Consider the following 22,240-nt stretch of genomic DNA (forward strand, 5'->3'; position numbering starts at 1 on the left):
ACAAGACAAAATAAATTTGACAGAAGTGCGATAATACACTACAAATAAGCGTAAAATAAACAATTAAAGAATAAAATAGGAGATACAATCGGTGATGGCGAACAGTAGGGTAGCATACTTGTGTACCCTCCTGATAATCTGAAAAGCAAGTAGAGATATGGCTATATGCCAGGGAGGAATTCTGTCTATAACTGTAAGGCCACCTCGTAGAATTACTAGGTAATGAGCTGAGGGTGTAACTAGGACGACTACGTATATTGTTAATTCAGCCATTAAAATGATATCCGGTACAGTGTTGAGAGCACTGGGGCGGATGTAAAACACGTGAGCTAAGTCACGTGCTGAGATATTTCAGGACATTTCGGGTCTCCAATATCCTCTATTAAAAGTATGGCTGACCTAGTACGAGAGACGCTCTACGTCAACAACCTCAACGATAGAGTATCCACAACGAAGCTCAAAGATGCGCTTTCCCAGTTGTTCGAGAAATACGGAAAGATTGTACAAATCACCGCCCATTCCAACTTGAAGATGAAAGGACAAGCATTCATAACGTTTGAGAACAACGAGGCCAGCTCGTTGGCCCAGAAAGAATTGGATTCCCACGAATTGTTCAGCAAGAAGATGCGCGTGCGATTTGCCAGGTCTAATTCAGACAACTACCACATCACAGTCACAGGAAATACTGCCCCTGTGGAAGACAGAAAGAAAACCAAGGAAGAGGTGCTGAAAAAGCGAAAACTCGAAACAAAGCCCAAGAGGTCAGCAGCTTCGACAGCAACGAAAAAGAGGAAGGTCCAGGACTTCAATCTGTTGCCACCTCACAAAATATTGTTACTCCAGAATATAGGCTCGCAAGTCGAACCCAGCCAGTTGAACGAATTCTTTGAAAAGCACAGTGGCTTCATCAACGTCCGTTCAGTCAAGGTGAGGAACTTGGCGTTCATTGAATACGATAGCGAACCCTTGGCAACCAGTGCCTTGGACAGTATTGATCAAGAGGAACTCAAGGGGTTGTTTGGGGAAGCCGTTCTATTAACATATGCTAAAAAATAGTGTAAATACAAGAGTTTTCGGAGTGCTATGTGTCTATAGTGTCAGTATAACTAGTTGGGAATGTGGTACATGTTATAGGAACCCATATCCAGACCAGAATTATAATATACTTGATTTTGAGCATTCTCATTCATTGCATTTGGAAACGTTGGCAAGTTGTTGGTTGGAACGTTGAATGCACTACTGTTCGGAGCACTGAACACGTTTGTGGAAGCATTATTGCTGTACTCCACAGAGTTGACCGGTTCCATCATGGCAGAGCTCATTTTGATGTCACCCTGGGTGCTTTCAGGGTGAACTGAATTCATCGATGGGAAGTTGCGTATCTGTGAATTCTGGGAGAAGGGTAAAACCATTGGCTGCATCTGATTTCCAGTAACCGGCATGAAAGGAGATGTTTGTGGCTCATGGTTTGAAGAATGTGGATTTTGGTTATAGTTAGGATACACGTTCAAGTTTTGCATTGGTGCTCCTATCATCGAGCCCATATTATCTGTAGGAACAGGGAAATATTGCTGATCGTTCATGGCGAGGTTCACATCGTTTGGTTTTGCGAAATTCATGTCAACACCAATCGATTGTAAGTTCGGAGGACGAAGTACATTATTGGCTTCATTATTCGGAACTTTCATGGCCATCATATTCATCCACATTTGATCAACATAATTCGCACTTTCAGGATGAGTTTGTGAACAGGGCGATTCATTTGACGAACTAGGCGAGTTATCCGTGAGCGATGTGGGGATAGAGCTGCTCATTTCCGAGAAACCAGGTTGAACTGTCAGGTGCCTATTGTTTTCCAGATTGTATGAAACCACGGTTTTGAAACCCTTGCCCAACGAGTACATAATGCCATTCAATTCATCCAATTGGCTTGCTGTGAATTGGAAGGAGTGCAATTTCTTCAAAGACGAGCTTGGGCTCTTGAACAAAGTTTCTTCTTTCAAGAAGTCATAAGCCGCCATATGTGTTTTGGTAATTTTCCAGGAATAATAATATGTAGTGGAATATCTTTGGAATAATGTAGTCAACATAGACCCCGTGCGTTCGATATTCTGGGAGAGATGCACAATCCTTCTATAATAGTCGTGGTAGCGTGGATCACTTGCCAACCTACTCTGATGATCAAGCTTTGCTTGCATGGAAAATCTGATAGAATTAACTCTGGTAAGATGTGAAAGACATGACTGATTTGATTTATGCATTACAATTTGCACAATGGTATTCAAAACCAAGCTATGGTTGCTGAACCTTCCATGGAAAATTTCAAAAATATATGGCAAGAAATCATCATGTATGGTTCGATACGTCTTTGCCACATAAAGATAACAGTTTTCAAAGTTTGACTTCTTTTCGTAATGCAAAAAAAGATGGAAATAAAGAGTCAATAAACTTGTTTTGGTCAAAATAAAGGTTCTGGCCTTAATTATATCAAGGAGTTCATCAGTAGAAGCTTCCAAAGGAATGATCAGTCTTTCCGGAGACAACTTCAAGATGTCCAAAGACGTAGCACAAGTCTCTTCCAATTCGTTCATTCTTTGCACCAACCGACTAACGGGACATCCGTTGTTAATATCCAAAACCAGGGCCAATATTGATCTCAAGGGATTCACTCTAGGTTTTGCAAACTGATAAGCGTCCACCACAAACTGTTCGATTTTAAGATCAGCAATATTACTATTTTTTGCAGTCAAAAATGGCATTTTGGTATCATAATGGACATAATCAATACTAGGAAGACTGCCGACTGCAAACGATTGGATGAGATCCAATCTCATTAAGTAGGTAAATATTTTTCTTCCTAGATGGTTGATTTTTTCATCGTTACGGCAATCCTCAAACTTGTCAGGTTCTCTGTGGAGTCCCAAAGCATAAACCTGGTTTGCCATGGTGCCCAAACGGTCTTGGGACTCACTTCCATCCGCCAGTTCGCCTTCTTCTGGCGCATGGATGGCGTACACAAGATGGTACACCAAGGCCTGAAGTACGGTGAAATGGACGGTTTTGTGAGGGTCTATGAATTCAAGACAGATGCGGGCCACCTCAATGGCGACCAAGTTGATGGGGCTGTTTAATAAATATTTTTCCTCGCTGTCGCTGGCTTTCAAGATGGCATCGGTGACCTGGATGCGGTTGGAGAACAACGACACGTAGGAGAGTCTGGTGATGAAGAGGCAGATGGCGACAGTGGCCAAATCCAACTTGGTTTCGACGCGCACGCTTTGCACGTATGTCTCCAGGTAGTCGATGGGGCCCACGATGCGAGACAAGTCCTCCTTGAACTTGATTTCGTCGAGGAACGGGAAGAACGGGTACAAGATGCGGAAGAACTTGTCGATCAACGTCCACAACACCTTGCGTGTGGGCAACACCTTGTGGATGCGCTCGACAAGCTGGACGTCTGCACCAAAGCGGCCGTCAAAAAGCGTGCGTGCTAGTCGGATGTTGCTGGCCTTCAAGTGGTGGATGCCGTTGAGGTCGAACGACAGAATAGGGTCCATGGGATCGCCCTTGGCCATGGCCTTGCTGTGGAAGTACTTTTCCACGTTGTCGGAGCCGACATGGTGCAAGTCGGGGGTGGCGTAGATCTTGAATGTGCCCACCTTCTCCACCAAGGTCTCCCACAACGCACAGAGCCAGGGGTCGCGTTTGACAATGGATACGTTGGAAAACGGTCCGTAGTTCTCGCAGGTGTCGTCGAGCAAGCGGGTGGGCGAGAACCCGTCGTAGAGGTTGAGCACGTCTGTGCCACTATCGGCAGGCGGCGAGAGGCCTGTGTCCTTCAAGGTGTCCTCGAGCTCCTTGAGGCGCTTTCTCAACATCAACACCTCGTCCAGCGGGTGGTGGGTTGGCGGCACGGAGGGTGCCGGTTCTGGCACCGATTCCACCTCGTCGTAGGCATGGTGCTTGAGGGTGTCAGATGCCACTCGGCGCTCGATCTCCAGAAACGACACTGGGCGCCAGTTGGACTCGTAGGTGCACGAGAAGCCGCTGTTGGTCTTGACACACGAATAGCAGGGCGATTTACGATCACACTTGGTCTTGCGTTTCTTGCAGTTGGTGCACACAAACGTGGGCTTGTTGCGTTTCTTAACGGAGCCGCCAACGTCCATGACGAGATCCATTGAAGCTGGGCCACGCGGGTATCAGTGGCAGGCTGGGGTAGAAAAGGCAGCGATGATGCTCACTGGAGAAATTTTGGAATCCGCAGAAGAAGGGGTATTAACGGAGCTAACCTAAGGTGAGTGCGGAGTGGATGTTGGTGAGCAGGATGGAAGCCAGAAGCTGCGCAAACGCCAGGAGATATAGTCTTCGCAGGGCGCGCAGCTGCGGAGTCGGAGGTTGAGGGGTCAAGACGTCAGAAATCGAAATTTATGTTGGCACTCACTCCGGAAGCTTTTTAGAGGCCTGCAATTATGAACAATAACACCACTAGTCAGAAAATATCCCTGATGGGCCAGTCTACGGCAGGAAGCGCGCTTAGTCCACAGGGTGCGTCATGCACCCGGAATCTACCCCGAGCTGGCGGTAATAACCGGCCCAAAACAGCACGCATGCCCGTGAATTCCTCTCTGATGATAGAACACCGCTTGTTTGACTGGGCCAATGACAGGTAACCGAGCATGTACAGACGTTGGCGCAACCGTTCGGTACGTGGCGATGCAGGGCCTGCTGCCCGAAGCCTGATGCCCGGAACCTGCCGCTGGCGGGTGAAACAGACTTCTCTACCTTTTTACCTTTGTTCATATTATCGTCCCTATTGTGGCTGGACTGCCACCTATCGATCTGGTGAAAACTTTAAACTAACTCAGACTTTGAGCCAAGCAGCCTTGGGGGCTTCCTTACTAAAATATGCGAAGGCTTACGAGGAGGCTCTGCGCATAGGTGCATGAACTAAAAATGAGATCTGGTTGGGCTAGTAGGCACCCCAAAATAGCATGTGAATTTACTGTCCCCAACCTTCCCCGGACCTCTAACTGGGGAGTATTCCATCTCAGTTTCAGGTGAAGCACTGTCGTGGCTGGTGGCCAACATTTTCATCGATGCCTCTGCAGTTACGACACGTCACGTGCGATATACGAACTGGCAGGCATAGCCTGCCACCAAATGAGGTTATGCAGTTGCCCTGCTTGTGCACGTCAATTAGACTATCGTCCCTGGATTAGCTTTACGGGGCTTGTTACAAACGATAATGGACCCACATTTGGTGCATCTGGCTATTGTGATACCGAGTACTCCCTGGTCAATCAGGAGTATATATTATTTAGCCATGGTCACCATCGCTATTCGATATATTATTTACTGGACCATGGTGGGGGAGTGATTCCAGTGAAAAAATTTCTGCATCTAGACTAACTACTGGACGTCTACAGTGGAGTGATTTCAGCGAGTTAATCCTAGACTATTTGATGCGTATTTGTACCTTTTGCGTTGGGGAATGATCCCTGCCAAGATACATCTGCATCTATAATATTCCATTTAGTGGGACAGGTCCCTGCCGATACCGATTCTGGAATAGTCTTTAGTGGACCCTGCTACAATCGGAGAATGATGCTCTGCTAGTCCAGCATCACAGTTACTCTTCTATTTAGCGTACTGGACCCACATTTGCCCTGCGCGATTGCAAGGTCTCCTCCTCTTCACCTTAATTTCTGAAATTATTTCTATGACGATTAGATATAAACCCAGTAATGTCCATAACTTCTTCTCTGTGGAGAAGAGGCGAAAATCGTCAACCAAGGCGTGAGAAGTGGTGGGGGAGATAAAATTCGAACCAATTCAGTCTAATTTCGCTACATTTCATTTAAGAGATTTAATGAACATACTTACTGGATCTGCCACTGCCCGGAAGTGATGGCTTTCTGACAAAAAATCCCAGACCATTTCCTTTACTGGACCTGATACATTTGTGAAGCCCCGCAAAACGGTATTATCTAGAATATTTCTTTGCGTCACAGTCGGGTGGAATGAGGCACAGTCAACAGAAATATCCAGACTACTTCTTTTCTGGACCCTGCTACAGTTGGTGCAATGAAGCCCTGCTTAACAACTCATCTAGACTATTTCCCTGGACCCTGCGAATCTAGTTAATATCCTAGACATGTCCTGTATGTATCATTTATTAACTGGACCTGCTACAAACGGAAATGATGCCCAGAGAAACGGTAAGATCTGCGTCTAGAATATTTCTTGATGCATCATCTACTTACCCTGGACCCACATTTGCTCAGCTAAACTAACATCTCGCCTATGCTGTGTATCATGTATCTAGACGAACATTGGTTCTGCTGACCCAACACCTTATCTAAGCTGTGTACGTATCAAGTATTTAATGGACCCTGTACAATGCAGTGAAAGAAGCCTCGATCAATCGTCTCGAATATTACAATTCCCCTTCTCTTCTCCCAATGTCTCTGCTTGGTATTCTGAACTGGTACATCACGTTTGTGGATGTGCGAGTTCTTGGTAAGAGATTTCTCGAACTATCGTGACCTTATTCAATTGCTTCAACAACTGATCTGTGTCGTATTGATTAACTTCCTAGACTATTCCTGTATGTATGCATCTATTTAGCGGTTCCGTAGGTGGGCTGCACGTCGGATATTAACGACTCCTCGCTCTCGTACGATGGATCCTGGCCCTCGTTGTAGAGGAAGAACTGGACAAAGATGGTGAAGTCCAAGGCCAAGGTACCAAACGACCCTGCCAACCACGAAGAGTTCACCCAGAGGTAGTGCCACGACATGTCGATGGCAAGAATGGAGATCACGTAGGTAAGGTTTCCCAAGCACGCAAACAAGAAGAACATGAACGAAATGCCTTCGCATGACTTACGCTGGTAGTTCAACAAGATCTGAGGCACTCTGGACCCAAGGTAGAGCACAGCACACAACCAGCCGAACGCCTGGGCCAACGGGTCGTACACTAAGTCCTGGGGCTGGTGAACCTTGCCTGGATGCTTGCTATCGTTCAAGTACTGGATGTACCACCCAACTAAACCCGCAGAGATTACCAAGGCCACCATGAGGGTCTTGACCAAGGCTGCTTGGAGGGTGGACAAGCTGGAATCTTGAGGAGAGTCCTGCAGCTCAAGCTCGTGGGTTGTGCTGGAGCCGTCCTGCTCAGGCGACAACACTGTCACCAACACGTCTTCGTTCATGGGGTTTGCTGGCGAGAGATGGATGTAGTCGGCCTTTTCGCCGTGGCCGTACGCCAAACACTGCCACAACAACACGATATCTGCCAAGGTGTAGTACACAGCTAGCACAATCATGGTGGGCAAGACTCCCTGCATTATCAGTCCCAAAACATTGAAAACGTCACCAGCTAGCCAAAGAATGATGAAGGAAAGCGATAAGCCTTCCGATGATTTTCTGCGGAAATTCTCGTAGATTTGCGGCGCAAACACAATGATCCAGCACGCTAACGAGATCGACCCGGTTATGCCACTGACAGCCCTGGCGTCGATGATAATAGGAGGAGGAGGAGCCATGATGGTGAGATGAGAACTTTCCCCATACTTTGCGGTGAATTTTTCCATATCGCGCGGGCGTGACTCATTGCACGTGCCGCACGGCGCTTGGTGTCCCAATCGAGTCAAGCGAACCTTAGGCCTCGAGATGAGGGATTACAGCTGAAGGTTTGGAAGGGGAAGTGTTACGAATAGGGAGAAGTATGGCGTTGTGACTGTGGCGTGACTGGTGGCTCGGAGACCAGCTCACATGCAGGCTGCAACCTGGTGCTGTCACACGAGTCTTAGCTGCTCGGAGTGACACATTCGCGCAGGCACTCCGAGGTCACGTGCAGATAGTCACCATAGGGTCAATTATGGTTGGAGAAACGCTATACAGGCGAGGCTATTTTCGGAGAGCGAGGTTTAAAAAAGGGATTTATCGTATTAAAACAATATTTAGTACTATTCAGTAGACTTGAGCACACCGTAAAATCATAAGGATCTTCCTACAATTTATTCTGTAATTTTCTGATTCAGCCTTCACCGAGATTATTCAGCTAATGTGTCAGCTGTCTCGGTTTTACTTGCCCTGTGTCACAGGCATCGGGTCTAGGCTTCGGCGCCGTGTACATCGGCCTGCCGTTCCATCAGCCATTCATAATACGAAATTATTGTCTTGGTATGCAAGTGGAGTAGGGTGTTGGAAGACGTCTTCACCCTTAATGTGTAGGTTTAATGCTTCTCTATTCATCATTACGTTGTGTACCAGCAATGTTTTTATTTGTTTTTGTCCGACCTTAGTCTTTATTGACCTTGGTTTATGTACCTTTGGTTTATTATAGAATCCGTATAGTCTTAATTTTCCAATTTTTTCTCTTATCTTTTCAGTTTTGCCCTTGTAATGTGCGAAGCTGTACTTATCATCGAAAGATAACATCATAATTGTTCAACACTAATCAAATTAATGATTGAGCTAGGCACGTAATACGTGTATTGTAGGATTATGGTGTTTCCTTCGAAGTTGAATTTTAAGTCTCCAACTGCTTTGACTTCCATGTTTGAGCTAGCTGTACTGAGCGCAATATCAGGATTATGTATAACGTTGATTAAAATGTTTTATGTCGTTGAATATAGAGATTGTTGCACCACTATTGATGATGAATACCTTAGAGCTCTTCTATGCCGACTTGATTAGAGGCTGCAACGAGTCAGAGTTGGACATCATTACCATTTTTTTCCCTTTTTTAAATTCATCTTGGTTCCGCTTTTTCTTGGATTTCCCATTTCGACCTTCGGCACTCCGTGTCGTCTTCTTCTTGGGTGGTGTTCTATCCCAGTTAATGAAATTGGGATGTTCCGTGATTCTTTCGTAAGGAATCGTGAGTCTTCCTAATGCTCCTTCGATTTCTTGCGCGAATTCTAATAGTATTTCTCTATTTTTATCAGCGTATTCTTTGGGAGCATCTAATTCTTTTAAGATACGTTCAACTATTTCTTTGTAGTTCTCTTCGCAGAATTTCTCGTATTCCTTGGCGACCTCGTCTAATACTACTTCTTCACTTCCCTTACCTTCTGGGGGATTTAATAGAATGTCGAGACCTCCGTCGGAGTTTGCATTTTGTAGGTAGAATATTAACCTCTTTGGGATACCGTCACTTATAGTGGTTTTCTTCGATGCATCATGTGACGCGGTGTTTCCAGCTAACACTCTCTTGCGTTTTGATTCTGCAATGTGTTTAATTTGGTCCCGTAATATCTTTCCGGGGTTTCTCTTCAATATCAGATAAATTACTGATAAGATGCATAAATGCCTGCTGTCACTCCATTTTAAATGCTTGACGAGGCCATTTTTTTCGAAAGATTTTTCAAGTAGAAAATCGACATTGTTGAAGAAACTCCTTGCCATTCTTCCTTTGTATCCGAAGATTCTAATTTCTTTTGGGGGGTTTTGGTCTTCAGGGTTTTCCAACATCCATTCGATGTCAGGAAAGTCCTCAGTGACGTACCTCAATGCGTTGTTCCATGGTCCAAGAGTTTGAACATCCTCTTCATCAAATGGAGGCAATTCTTTGAAGTATTTAGCGTAGAGTCTTTCAGCAACAATAACGGGATCGGCTGTGATCTTAGGCACAACGTCAGTGCTTGGATCAAATTTCATCTCTCCCAATGTTTTCTCCATTGTGTTTAATCTTCTTGAGGATAAGTCCTCTCTCAGTGAAGTCTTGCTTGCAGCTTGACCAATGGTTAAGCTTTCAAGTTTTCTTAGAATCGATCTGTTCGACTCTTCCAATAACTGAGTTGACTCTCTTGCCATTTTTAACATGGTCTTCACGTCAAACATTTCTGAATTGACTTTCGAGAAGTCTAACTCAAGTTTGTCCCAATCCTTATCCTTTGATCCATGGTTGAACTTGTCTGACGCAATTGGATCATCGAGGCTGGCGTAACCTTCATCAGCAGCGGTGTCATTGCTCAGCACAGAGGTGAGATCATTGATAGACTTGAGGTATTGACACATTTTTGGTTAGGACATTTGATACTTTTGACTTTTAATCTGTTGGAGAAACGTGATGGAGAAACGCAAAAACCTTGTGTATAGGCGCAGCTATATTTCTAAGAGAGCGAGGTTTAAAAAAGGAATTGATCGTATTAAAACAATAGTAGTGTACTATTCAGTAGAATTGAGTACATAGTAAAATCATAAGGATTTTCTTGATTATTTACACTGTAATTTTCTGATCCAGTTTTCGCCGAATCACACAGCTAATTTGTCAGCTGTTCGGTTCTGGTTGCCGTTGCTCCTGTGTTGGGCTCAGGCTACGGTGTTGGGTAAATCATTTGCCGTGCCAACAACGTTTGCCATTTTACAACATTTTGGTTTCGCTGGTGCTTGCCATTTCCATACCATCCTATTCCCGATACTTGCGTCCTTGTGTAATTTGTCTTGCGTAAATCATATTTGGTCATGTCTGAAAGCACAATGTCGCTGATTTGTTATGTCGCATTTCTGTGGTCCTCCATCAGTTAGTACTGTATTGGTGGTTTCATATTATTCATAATATACAAATGGTAGGTGTACTATCAACCGGGCGAGGACCCGTAGATTCGGCCAGTTAATTGCCAATTCGCAAGTTAAATTGATGGTATGGATCACCAGACCTACGCTCGAAATCTCTCTGTTATATTTAGCAATATCTATATAGCTAGTGAAAGGTTACCTTGTGATCTCTGTATCCTGACATTATAGTACACAAAGTCATCTCACAACTTGGCCCGCGAAGGAGCGATAAGCGACTGCTCAATCTCATACAACCGGTGGATCACATCCTTGAAGAATTTTGCAGCCACCACCCTCTTGATCTTTTGCGTGGGGGTGACCACATCTCGTTCCACAGTAAGCGGGTTGATGTCAATATGTATGTTGTGCAACAACTCTAGCTTGTTAAGTTTCGTGCCCACATTTCTGTTCAACTTGGCGAGGAACTTCTTCTTGCACTCCACCTTATTCATCTCTTTGAGAAGATCCTCAGGAGCAGGTTTGCCCGACGATTTGAACCCGCATTCTTCGGTCAAGAACCTAAGCCCCTCTGTGTAGTCAATACCAGCAACACCTACCACAAAGGATCTTATAGAGTCTCCATGCACAAACAACTGGTTGATACATGGGTTGGATGACAAGTATTTGTTTTCCACCTTCTCGGGAGAGACATACTCACCTTGGGCTAACTTGAAGAAGTTTTTCACTCTGTCCACGATGTATATTCTGTTATTGATGGGCTCAACATAGGCGATGTCGCCTGTCAAAAGCCATCCGTCCTCATCGAACATTTTCTTGGTTTCCTCAATGTTGTAATAGTATCCCTTGAAATTCGAGGTCCCTCTAACCAAGAGCTCTCCCTTCCCGTCTTTAACATAGTAGTTCATGCTGGGAATTTCTCTCAAACGGAATTCTTGAGTGACCGCGGATGATCCACAAGAACCTGGGGTTTGCTCGTAAATTCCACTGCTGCACATACAGGCGAACGTCTCGGTCATTCCGTACAACAGTCTAATACCAATACCCAATGCTGCTTTTAAGTACACGATAGTCGAGGCAGCAACTGGAGCAGAACCAGTCTGAGTCCATTTGAGATTTTCAAAGCCAACCAACGATTTTAATGCCTTGTAGGGAGCATAGTTGTCGTAATAGTAATGTTCTCCGGTAGAACCATCGCTGAGACTCTGTTGCTTAGTCTTGTACTCAATGATGCGATTGATCTCTTGTTTTTGTTCCGGTTCAAGGCGATCTACTGCTGTTTTGATATAGGACTCCACCTTATTCAATAATCTAGGAACAATCGAAAAGTAAGTGGGCCTGAAGATTCGTAAATCTTCTAACATCAGAGTAAATGCATCTTTGGGCTTGGAGGCACCAACTTGTAATTGAGGGAATCCCAAGTAGTACCCCGTTATCAAAGCAAATGCGCTGGTTTGTCTTTCATAGATGTGAGTCAAAGGAAGTAAAATGAATGCCTTATCATTTACTGCCGCATGTGACAGCAGAGACGTAAAAACGGAACCTCCAGCTGCAGCAGTCGCGTGTGAAATCATTGCACCCTTGGGCTTGGACCCTGTGGTGCCTGAAGTGAAGGAAATGGTATACAATGACTCTGGGTTTGGATTCAATTCGTCGATCCTGTGAGTTTTACCTAAGTTTTCGATCTGATGGATGTCATGAACTTCGACCTTGAGCTGCTTAGCACTGGCAATCAAACTTTTATCAACTAGCTCGATGGGGTCCATGGAAATAATAGAAACAAGGTTGTTCATGATATCAGGGTGATCCCTCTTGAATTGCAACAAAAGCTCGATTTTATCGTAGCTGCAGACCACCACCGGGCTCTTGGTGAGCTCCAAGATATACTTAGTGACATCGGCTCCAAGGTTGTCGTACAATGCGGTGTTGGTAATGGCATACGCACTGCATGCTAGATCTGCCAACAACCATTCCATACGGTTGGACGCAAAAATCGACAAAATGAACGACACGCTCTTTTCAAGCTCGTAGTTCTTGTTGTCGACGCCCGTGACATCGCTGCCGTAGGACTTGTAGTCATGGTTGTGGTTTCTGATTTTTTGGTGGGCATCGGAGTCCAGAAGGTAGGGGTTGTGCTGCAACGAGTAGAGGATGCCGGACCCCAAGTTGCGCTTACGCTCGTAGACCTGGGCGTAGGTCAAGGACTCGAAGCTGGGGCCCAGCTCGTGAGTAGTGTAGTTGTAGGGTCTGGACCCCATGCATGGTCTGTCTGCGTACATGTGGGCTGCGTTGTTGAAGAGGTGGTTGTAGGTGGCGAGGTCGGGGTGGAGGGCCTTGATTATGCCTGCTTTCGTGGCTCTGTTGCGGTACACGGGAGTGTAGCCTGGCTGGGCAGGCGCCACTGGGTCGTTGAACAAAGCCTCGGAGCCCAAAGGAAGGTACTTGGACACGGCACTGGTGGGCTCGCTAGCAGGAATAAGGTAGGAGGACATGGTGGTGGCGACAAGGGGCAATTGCGAGGGGATAGATGCTGGGGGTTGGAGCCAATGGGTGGTGATGGTCCGCTTTATATGTTCTGAGCCAGGAAGCTACCCCGCAAAAGGGCGCATCGGAGTCGAGCGGGATCTGTGGAGCTGCCAGAGCCCCTCGACGTGGGTGGAAGTGGGGAGGATGTCAGCACGAGGAGGCGTTGATTTGGTCAATAGCAGCCATATAGGGGATAGGGGGCTCCTAATCCGCAAATGGAGTGGTAACATGTAGTTCTGGTCATTGGTAGCACCAAGCACCAGATGCAACTGAGAGTAAATCGCACTACCAATTGGGCTAGCTAGGAAAGGAAGGCAGTGTGATGGATCGGAGGAGCCAGCCAAAACAGGCAATGTGCCATGCTAGCGACGTGGGGTCTAGTGTGGTCTTGATTAGCGACACTGGGACGGCTATTAGCCGCAAGTCTGGCGGAAGTTCCCACTGGCCTCTAACGGGAATTTTACGCGGATTATTGTAGACAATAGGTGGGTGTAGGTTGAGCTACAGACGTATTGGGCGATATGAAGAATTGAAACCAACTGGGTTGGTGATGCTATGGATGGTGACTGGGGGTGGAGGAGGTGGAGGAGGTGGGGACAATGGCAGCCGGGAAAGAGAAAATAGCTGTAGGGAGCCACTATTCTCTGGCACTGGCTCGCGGAGGTCGCGCTGGGGTTGGTACTGGCGCTTAGGCCGCTGGCGCTAAGCTAGCGAGACGACAGAGGCTAGCAACCAGAGCCGCTCTCAACACAATAAGCCTAACTGGGGCCATGGCTAGCTATATAGGCCTGGCTAGGCAGAGCTGTTCTCACCACTGAAGACTGGCTATGGCCACGGGAGCTGTAGGCTTGACCAGAGCTGTACTCAATGTAGTTATGGCAGTCTCACTGAAGGCAAGCCATGGCAGTCTTACTGAAGCCTGGCCATGGCAGTCCCACTAATACACAGCCAGAGTGCAACTATGGCCGTTCCCACTGGGCCTAGCCAGGCTACTCTCACTCCCTACCTTTTCCTCCGTTCCAAGCACTTGCTGATGTGCTGGGCAAACCGAGCGCCTGCGATCTTACGGCTGCAGTTTTCACACTGGAAGTATCGAGCAGTCTCCGTACTCTTCAATTTCTGCTTGTCCTGACCAAAGATATCCCTGTTGGACCCCACCAGTGTGTTTGAAAACGAACTGCCGTTGGCGCTGCCCACCGTCTTCTGGATCGAGATGCGGTTGGCGATGTTGACCAACGTGTGCTGGCGAACAATGTTCTCCAACATGTCCTTGAGTAGAGACTCGGCCTGACGGTTAATATGCGGCTGACACGGCTGCGGTGTTGTCACTTACCACCACCTGAAACGTAATGGGCTGGTCGGTCATGGTGCTCGTGGAGCGTTTTTGCTGTCGCGCTCATTAAAAGGTATTGGTGGGAATGGGTGAGAGGCAGAATCGGGTAGCTTGCGACGCAAAGGGACGGAAAATGGCTAAGAGGGTGGGGTATCTGGTTGTTAGAACTGGTCCACAAGGTGGTCGGTCCATTTGCTTTGGTTCCCGTTTTCCCGGTGGAATTAGGCCCGTTGTAGCAGAAATCTGGGCGTGAAAATCCGCTTTTGGGGCGTATCAGCCTGTAACACCACTTTATGGGATCCCTGCCACCTTCTTTGAACTCCATTGGCCATTTTGGATTCTTCCAGGTACATTCACGGCGATTCTGACACAGTAGTGGCCCCCGGGCTGTTCTTGACACGTGATATATCTCGCGTGATTAAGTATGGACTCATCGCTCCTTCCAACCCCATCATGCTTGAAGACGAGGCTATCATCCCCCAGGGCGAGTCGAACCATGACATAGAGGACGAGGTCCAGGACTGGCGCAACCTTTCCAAAAGTCTTGGTTCCAGCACCAAAACCCAAGCCGCTATTCCCAAGAGAGGTGAGAAAGAGTTCGAACCTGATGGCACCTCTGTCCAGAACAGAGCCCTCCAAGAATCTCGCGAGTCGATGTACGAAGCCCTTTCTGGGCTTCGTGGACACAGCTTGAAGCAAAAATTGGTGGCAGTATGGATGTCGGATCAGGGGCAAAGCATAGTCGTTCATGCCAAAGGTAACTACTTCAGAGACGTGGGAATCCCTGTCAACATCGGCACCAAGGTCAGAGGCGGGCTAATGTTGAGTCCGTTGGAAACTGTCTACTTGGTTGAGCGAGGCTCCATGGTTTGCTACTTGGGAGATGCCCATTACGAGCAATGGTTGTACAACGACACCAAAGACTTCGATTACGACTCGTTGGTGATGTTAGACCTAGGATTTCTCTACGCCATCGTTGCTGAGACTAGCCACTTCGACGTGGACCAGTATCAGGTTTATTCCTATCTCAAGAGGCACGGTTACTTGATTCTTCAAACGAAAGCCAAAGAGCAACGAGAGCACCAGGCAAAAACCATCAACGCAAAACAACAGGCCCACAAGAGCACGCCCGAAACTCATAAGAGCATTCCTGACACCCGAAATCTCAGCAGTGGACTGATGTTCCTGCTTGGAATTGGAAGGAAGCTCTCACAGGCCACATCTTATTGGGGGAGCCTATTCTCGACGCTCATACACCACTGCAAAAAAGCACTTGTCTACATTCAAAGCAAGCTCATCTCAATGGGAGTTTTCGCAGTTCCTACCTCCCACTCGTTGCATTACTTCACCAAACACTACTTCAACTATACTGAAGTATTTCAGTCGCTAAGGATCACGCCCTCATCGGCTGTTCCCGCCCCTTCCTCGACCTCGCTGTCTTTCCAACTTGTGTTTGATGTTTGGAAACCTACAACCTCCTTTTCCAAGAAATCGCCCCCTCCCCCAGACTTCCAGCTCTGCGTGGTCAACACAGACCACAGTAATTTTCCATCATTGGCTACTATACGGTCGTTGTTCGAGGTGGTCAATAAGGAGGAGCCAGTGAAACCAACCGAAAAGAAGCCGAAGAAAAAGAGCACGCTTCCACCTACCAAAAAGGAGCTCAAATACCAACGACAACTCGAAAGACAGGCTCGGTTGGATGCGAAAGTCCAGCAGCGCAACTTGTACTTGAAGACCAGAGATAACAAGCTCAAGTTTGGCTCCAGTGGGGTTAACGTCATCATAGCTACCGTAAATCAAGGTATCCTCAACTTCGTTAATTTATCCGAAGCTGACTTCGAATTGAAGGAAATCGAAGACTTAGACGTCATTTATCCAGGAAAGGACCACGGCATTGTATATATGGACGGCTGATTTTGGTTCACATCTACAGATATAATTGTACTATAGCACCAGGCATTTGGAAGGCTTAATATTGTTATTTATGTAGCTGGAGTGGCAGCTGGAGATCCTGATCTCTAGAAAACTCTGGAATAGCAGGCTAAGAACCAGTGTCATTTCCAGTGCCAAAGGCTCTAGATATTTTTCTGGGCCCTATGCATTCCAGACGATTTAATGTTATGTGTGACGAATTAAAATGACAGCACCGCAGTCATATTTCCTCCCTTATAGATGTATGTGTGGGTATGACATGAGCGTACTGGTGCAGCCTTCAACTAGTAGTTCCAGTATTGAAAGCTACATGCTAGTTTTGAGATAAGGATATGCACTTCGGAAGGATTAATGTTCTGAGGTTTGTATACCTTGCTCATAAGTTACACTGGCTTTTGTGATTAATGACCTGTGTTCGATCAGCATCCCGTGAGCTTATTCTTGGGAAATTTGTAGCCCCCGGCTGAAAAGGTGGTAAGGTTAACATTCTGGTAAATATTCAAATGCTCCTGAATATAGTTGTATGTTGGGTAGTCGTCGGGGTCACACCCCACCTTTGTCTGGCCAGGTGGTTGGTACACCCTCACGTAGTCGACTCTCATGGTTGCCGGGAAGATGAGTGCAGGCCAGTCAATGTAGGCCCAGTTGTTGGAAATACCCAAATTCATGATAATCGACATGGGCTCCTTGGGTAGCTTTCTCCACCCCACATTGCCGTTGGGATGAAGGGCCGTTGAGCGGATGGTCATGGTGGGATCGAGTCCTACGAACCATGTCAAGTAGCCGGATTCGTCATCGTTCAAGTACTCGAAGCCGTACCGCTGGAAGTTGTGGGTGTAGTTTCCTCGCTCGTACCAGGTTGTGTTCAAGGTGGTGGTAGCTGACACCGCCTGTTGGAAGGGACCACCAGTATAAGTGTTCATGGTGGTGACGGAGTTGTTGTGGATCTGAATGAAGTCGTAGTCTGGCATGTACCAGATATCGTAGGGAGCCACCTGCAAAGACTGGGACACTCTTCCGTTTCCGTTGGACACTTCTCCTTCCAAAGCGTCCACCTCGGGAGCACCTCTGCCCACGCCTGGGTTGGGATGGGCCTCCCCTTTGCAGGTGCAAGAGTTCAATCTTTGACCGGGCAAGTACGAAATTCCATCGGGGTCCGACTGGTTGGGTGTGATTCCGGCATCGCACAGGTCATAGGTATAGGGCCAGACACCTTCTGTGGATGCCAAATAACCAGGACGGCCCAAATTGCCCATAGTCCACAAACCAGGCCACAACCCCGAGATGTTTCCATAGTGGGGCAACCTGGCGGAAATCTCGATGATGCCCTCGGTGAAGCAGAACTTGTTCCAGCTCTGGACCATTCCTGAACGGTAGAACAAGTTGTGGTTCTTGAATGCGTCCATGCGGAGGTTAAGCGTTCCACCGGCAGTGGTCACGGCATCTGGATCGTACCATTCCAAATCCTTGGTGGCGTCGTAGTGGAGGTCGGGAGCGGTGAAGAACTGGTCATCGCCCTCGTAGAAGGTTCTTCCTTCGGCGTTGAACTCATCCGAGAAAACCAACTCCCATGGCTCGCCCCGCTGGCTGTCACGAACGCGAGCCTCAGCAGGAGTGTCTGGGTCCACCAAGCTGGTACGTATGGCGCTCAACAACGGATAGTGGTAGTGGGTCAACACCTCGTACGACTCGGGCTCGTGGGTGTTGAGGATGCCTGAGAATGTGAGTACCGGGAAGAGCACGAACAACGCCATGGCCGCGACAAAGAGCACCACGAACGAGATCAATCCCGCCATTGCCCTGCTATCCATGGTCTTCAAGTCGTAGAGAAACCTGTTCTTGTCGTACTCCTCGTCTAGCACGGGGTCTGGGTTGTGGAGGTAGTCGTCAGGCTCCTTGTCCTCGATGTAGAGCGGGAACGACGACGCAGGATAGCCTCCAAACGGGCTGAAATCGGCATGGGGAAGCGAGTTGGGCCTCAGGCCGTAGTCAGAGGGCTCGGGCATCAAGTGTTCTTGCGACGACATGAGCGTTCTGCTGTGGGGCGCGTCGTTGTCGTCGGAGTACTGGTCCACGTACTTGGAGTGAGGCGAGCGGCTGTTTTCGCAGCCATCGTCGAACGACAGAGAATTGGTGGTGGAGGAGGGAGACGGGTCGGACGACGGGTCGGTGAACGGGTCCTCGGGACGGAGATACCCGTTGTTGGTTAAGTCACGGTTCATGGATGTGGCTGCATCCAGTAGGCGATAGCTTCATATATATAGGCGCCAGTCTGGGTGCCAAGTAGAATGCGATTTTCTGTACAAGAATAATGTCTGCACGGTGCTAGCGACACCGGCCAAGGGAAAACTACGGGATGGCGCGGGACGCAGCGAATGTGGAACAGCTACAGCTCCCACCATAGAACCATAGACTACTTCAGTAGTGATACTAGAGCTGGCCGTGAACGAGGAGGCTCGTCGGCCTGAATATTGGGCTAAGAACAACGCTGGTGGATTTGCTTGCGCTGTCACGGGACTTCGTCATGGTGGTGCTTTGGTGTCGTGTGGGGAGGTCGCGGACATGTTTTTCTTGGGCCACAATGCAAATTTCTTAGGGTTGCCGCCTGGGCATGCGCGCATGCTGGGCAGGCACAGCCACGAATAGGAGATGGTGTCACGTGCCATAATACACGTGCCACAATCACGTGGGTGATCCATCGGCACGCGTCCTGTGCACGGTGCAGGCGCTGACGCGCCCCACGCGTCAAGTCCCAAGTAAATAGACCACAAAGGCGCCAGGTTGCAATGTGTCTAGAATTAGCATCTCAAAAGGCTTAGCTCCGTAGATGCCCAGCCCAGTCAAATTAGACATATTGCAGCCGCCATATCCGCATTTCCTTCTCGCTACCACCACCGCCACCACCTACGCCGCCCCCAGCTACCTCCCTGCCACCCCCTTTTGCATTGCCATGCAGCGAGCGCTACGTAGCCGAGTCGCGGCGCAAATTTTTATAGTGCTGCAGTGCTGCAACCGACGCCTACCAGTCGTCTAGCCCGCGCCTCCTGTGCCTTTAGATGCCCTGTCTTTTTTTGCCCGCTCAAGCGATGGACCCGGCTTTGTAGTATCTCCTGCACAGGTTTATCCGGACATATTTTGTGAGACAATAACTGACACGCCAGCCCATTTTACATTTCTGTTTGAAGCTCCACCTCCACCCAACCAGAGCCTCACAGGCATCCCATCCCGCTACAATCGCTCCTCCTCCTGGCCACCACCTCTTCTCCTCGTGCCATCACTTCTCTATCAGCTGCTCCGCGTTTCCAGCCCCAGATCACGCCAGTATCTCATCCCTCTGTCACTGATCTGAACCATGTCACAACGAGACCTCACGCTGAACGGCCCCAGCGAGCCCCGTTTCAAGCCCAACAACCCGTTCGCCTCTGAACAGGACTCTCCTGACCAATCTGCATCCAATTCCTCCCGCAACTCCATATCTTCGCCTGACACCGACTCGCCCTATGGCAAGCCATTCAACGTCTACAACAACCACATCAACACCACCCACGACAGTTCTGCCAACTTGTTGTCGCAGCAGAGCTCGGCCAACCCGCTTTTGAACGCCTCCTACACCTCGCAAAACGCGTCGTCCAACTTCAACACCTCGTCGCTGCCTTTCCTCGACAAACAAGGCTACTATGACGACGACGACTCCCGCTCGTCCTCGGAATCAGGCATCAATCCGTTCGTACAGGCAGACTTCTCGCCTTTTGGCGGTTATCCAGCATCGTCGTTCCCATTGCATTTGGACGAGAAGGAGCCTGACGACTACCTCCACAACCCAGACCCTGTAGCCGACGCTGCCTACGAGAACAACCGATTCATCCATGACTTGAAGCACATGGACAGACGGGCGTTGGGCGGCTTGGTGGGCCTTGTTGTATTCGCGTTGGCAGCCATCGTCATTTTCATCTTGTTGCCAGTATTGACGTACTCGGGCTTGACCCAGCCCTACAAGCCTCAGACCTACGAGGTGTTGACCCACTACCACTACCCGTTGTTGAGCGCCATACGTACCAGCTTGGTGGACCCAGACACTCCCCAGGAAAACCGCCAGATGAAGACCAGCAAGGGCGAGACCTGGGAGTTGGTGTTTAGCGACGAATTCAACGCCGAAGGAAGAACCTTCTACGAAGGGGATGACCAGTTCTTCACGGCTCCTGACCTCCACTACGACGCCACCAAGGACTTGGAGTGGTACGACCCTGACGCTGTGACCACCGCCAACGGAACTCTTAACCTTCGTATGGACGCCTACAAAAACCACAACTTGTTCTACAGGTCTGGCATGGTCCAATCCTGGAACCAGATGTGCTTCACCCAGGGATACTTGGATATCTCTGCGAGATTACCCAACTACGGAAACACCACCGGATTGTGGCCTGGTTTGTGGTCCATGGGCAATTTGGGCCGTCCTGGCTATTTGGCATCCACGGAAGGTGTCTGGCCCTACTCATACGAGGCCTGCGATGCCGGTATCACCCCCAACCAGTCCTCTCCCGACGGGATTTCGTACTTGCCTGGCCAGAGATTGAACTCGTGTACCTGTTCTGGTGAAGACCATCCCAACCCAGGCGTGGGCAGAGGCGCTCCCGAAATTGATGCGTTGGAAGGCGAGGTCGATACTAACGTAGGAGTCGGAGTGGCATCCCAGTCGTTGCAATTGGCTCCCTACGACATCTGGTACTATCCCGACTACGACTGGGTGGCCATCTACAACCACTCAGTCACCTCCATGAACACATACACTGGTGGACCCCTCCAGCAGGCGCTTTCTGCCACCACCACCTTGAACACCTCCTGGTACGAACGGGGCAACTACACCCACAACTTCCAGCGGTACGGCTTCGAGTACTTGAACGACCACGAGAACGGATACTTGACCTGGCATGTGGGTGGTGACCCCACGTTGATGGTTCATACCAACGCATTGCATCCCAACGGGAACGTCGACTGGAGACGTCTTTCCAAGGAACCAATGTCGCTTATCCTCAATCTCGGCATATCCAACAACTGGGCCTATATCGATTGGCCCTCCATCCACTTCCCAGTGGAAATGAGGGTGGATTACGTGCGTGTGTACCAGCCACCAGACCAAATCAACGTGGGTTGTGACCCCAAGGACTTCCCCACCTACGACTACATTCAGCTGCATTTAAATCTTTACTACAATGCTAACTTGACATCTTTTGAGGCTGCTGGCTACAAGTTTCCTAAAAACAAACTTACAGGATGTTAGTTCATTGAGTAGAATTCGACCATCTAGCCATAGATAATAAACACTTTATAGAAATTGTGTAGGCCGAGACACTAAGAGGTGTCAACGGTAAATTAATATTGTAGTCGGTCAGAAACGAGAGTGAAGGGTCATACTATTAATTCTGATAATCCTGATCAGCTTCTCCTGCAAAAGCATAGAAATTATTTATTAATAGGTTCAAGGTTCCGTTAACCATGGTGGTACTACAATTTTAGCAGTGGCTAGAAATATTGCCAGGACGAGAAGATTACTGTAAAAGAGCCTAATTTTTTAGTTTTACATCATTTCTGCTAAATTTCATACGTGATGGTAAAAGGCTTATGTATAACAACCCTCCTGGCGGTTGTGATATGTCCGGCCTCTACATAGTGCCAATACAAAGGTATTTCCAAAACGTAGGAAATACATGATGCCTTGTTTCATAGCCTACAAACACTCATTGTGAAATCGTACAAGCATTCCCAATTTTTTGAAAAATATGTGAAAAAACTAGAATAATACAAATTATGCATCTAAAAGTGTTATAACCACTAAATAGTTCGATCCCGTAAAATGATCGAAGATAGTTCCAGTTTGGGGAGATCGAAGGAAGCAAGAGATGGCTATGTTTCATTTAGTCCA

General features: G+C 48.1%; 9 protein-coding genes across 9 annotated transcripts; 3 read left to right on the forward strand and 6 right to left on the reverse strand.

Moving 5' to 3' along the window:
• Nucleotides 1-45: 45 nt before the first annotated feature.
• Nucleotides 46-1,081, forward strand: CANTADRAFT_250583 (uncharacterized protein). The gene has a single exon (XM_020207308.1). It carries the CDS (start codon nucleotides 391-393, stop codon nucleotides 1,054-1,056), a length of 666 nt encoding a protein of 221 aa, XP_020064341.1. The 5' UTR covers nucleotides 46-390; the 3' UTR covers nucleotides 1,057-1,081.
• Nucleotides 1,082-1,862: 781 nt separating this feature from the next.
• On the reverse strand, nucleotides 1,863-4,169 carry CTA4 (oleate-activated transcription factor; the record flags this gene model as incomplete). Its single annotated transcript, XM_020210077.1, has 1 exon — nucleotides 1,863-4,169. A coding segment is annotated over one exon (2,307 nt), but the record flags the coding sequence as incomplete, so codon positions are not given.
• Nucleotides 4,170-6,622: 2,453 nt separating this feature from the next.
• CANTADRAFT_90318 (cationic amino acid transporter) lies at nucleotides 6,623-7,549 on the reverse strand (the record flags this gene model as incomplete). Its single annotated transcript, XM_020211682.1, has 1 exon — nucleotides 6,623-7,549. The coding sequence occupies one exon, from the start codon at nucleotides 7,547-7,549 to the stop codon at nucleotides 6,623-6,625; it is 927 nt and encodes a 308-aa protein (XP_020064343.1).
• Nucleotides 7,550-8,687: 1,138 nt separating this feature from the next.
• CANTADRAFT_6380 (uncharacterized protein) lies at nucleotides 8,688-10,028 on the reverse strand (the record flags this gene model as incomplete). Its single annotated transcript, XM_020210878.1, has 1 exon — nucleotides 8,688-10,028. One exon carries the CDS (start codon nucleotides 10,026-10,028, stop codon nucleotides 8,688-8,690), a length of 1,341 nt encoding a protein of 446 aa, XP_020064344.1.
• A 743-nt stretch (nucleotides 10,029-10,771) lies between these two features.
• FAA2 (Faa2p) lies at nucleotides 10,772-13,018 on the reverse strand (the record flags this gene model as incomplete). Its single annotated transcript, XM_020210879.1, has 1 exon — nucleotides 10,772-13,018. The coding sequence occupies one exon, from the start codon at nucleotides 13,016-13,018 to the stop codon at nucleotides 10,772-10,774; it is 2,247 nt and encodes a 748-aa protein (XP_020064345.1).
• A 1,036-nt stretch (nucleotides 13,019-14,054) lies between these two features.
• Nucleotides 14,055-14,418, reverse strand: CANTADRAFT_6382 (SAGA histone acetyltransferase complex subunit; the record flags this gene model as incomplete). The annotated part of the gene is made up of 2 exons (XM_020210880.1): nucleotides 14,055-14,339; nucleotides 14,386-14,418. 2 exons carry the CDS (start codon nucleotides 14,416-14,418, stop codon nucleotides 14,055-14,057), a joined length of 318 nt encoding a protein of 105 aa, XP_020064346.1.
• A 100-nt stretch (nucleotides 14,419-14,518) lies between these two features.
• CANTADRAFT_90321 (tRNA splicing endonuclease subunit) lies at nucleotides 14,519-16,302 on the forward strand (the record flags this gene model as incomplete). Its single annotated transcript, XM_020211683.1, has 2 exons — nucleotides 14,519-14,567; nucleotides 14,849-16,302. 2 exons carry the CDS (start codon nucleotides 14,519-14,521, stop codon nucleotides 16,300-16,302), a joined length of 1,503 nt encoding a protein of 500 aa, XP_020064347.1.
• A 437-nt stretch (nucleotides 16,303-16,739) lies between these two features.
• On the reverse strand, nucleotides 16,740-18,326 carry SKN1 (Skn1p; the record flags this gene model as incomplete). Its single annotated transcript, XM_020210009.1, has 1 exon — nucleotides 16,740-18,326. The coding sequence occupies one exon, from the start codon at nucleotides 18,324-18,326 to the stop codon at nucleotides 16,740-16,742; it is 1,587 nt and encodes a 528-aa protein (XP_020064348.1).
• Nucleotides 18,327-19,493: 1,167 nt separating this feature from the next.
• Nucleotides 19,494-21,640, forward strand: CANTADRAFT_26223 (SKN1/KRE6 family beta-glucan synthesis-associated protein). Its single transcript, XM_020207691.1, has one exon. The coding sequence runs from the start codon at nucleotides 19,673-19,675 to the stop codon at nucleotides 21,596-21,598; it is 1,926 nt and encodes a 641-aa protein (XP_020064349.1). The 5' UTR covers nucleotides 19,494-19,672; the 3' UTR covers nucleotides 21,599-21,640.
• The last annotated feature ends 600 nt before the right edge of the window (nucleotides 21,641-22,240 follow it).

This window comes from Suhomyces tanzawaensis, assembly GCF_001661415.1.
Source record: "Suhomyces tanzawaensis NRRL Y-17324 unplaced genomic scaffold CANTAscaffold_4, whole genome shotgun sequence".
In the NCBI taxonomy this organism is placed as follows: domain Eukaryota; kingdom Fungi; phylum Ascomycota; class Pichiomycetes; order Serinales; family Debaryomycetaceae; genus Suhomyces; species Suhomyces tanzawaensis.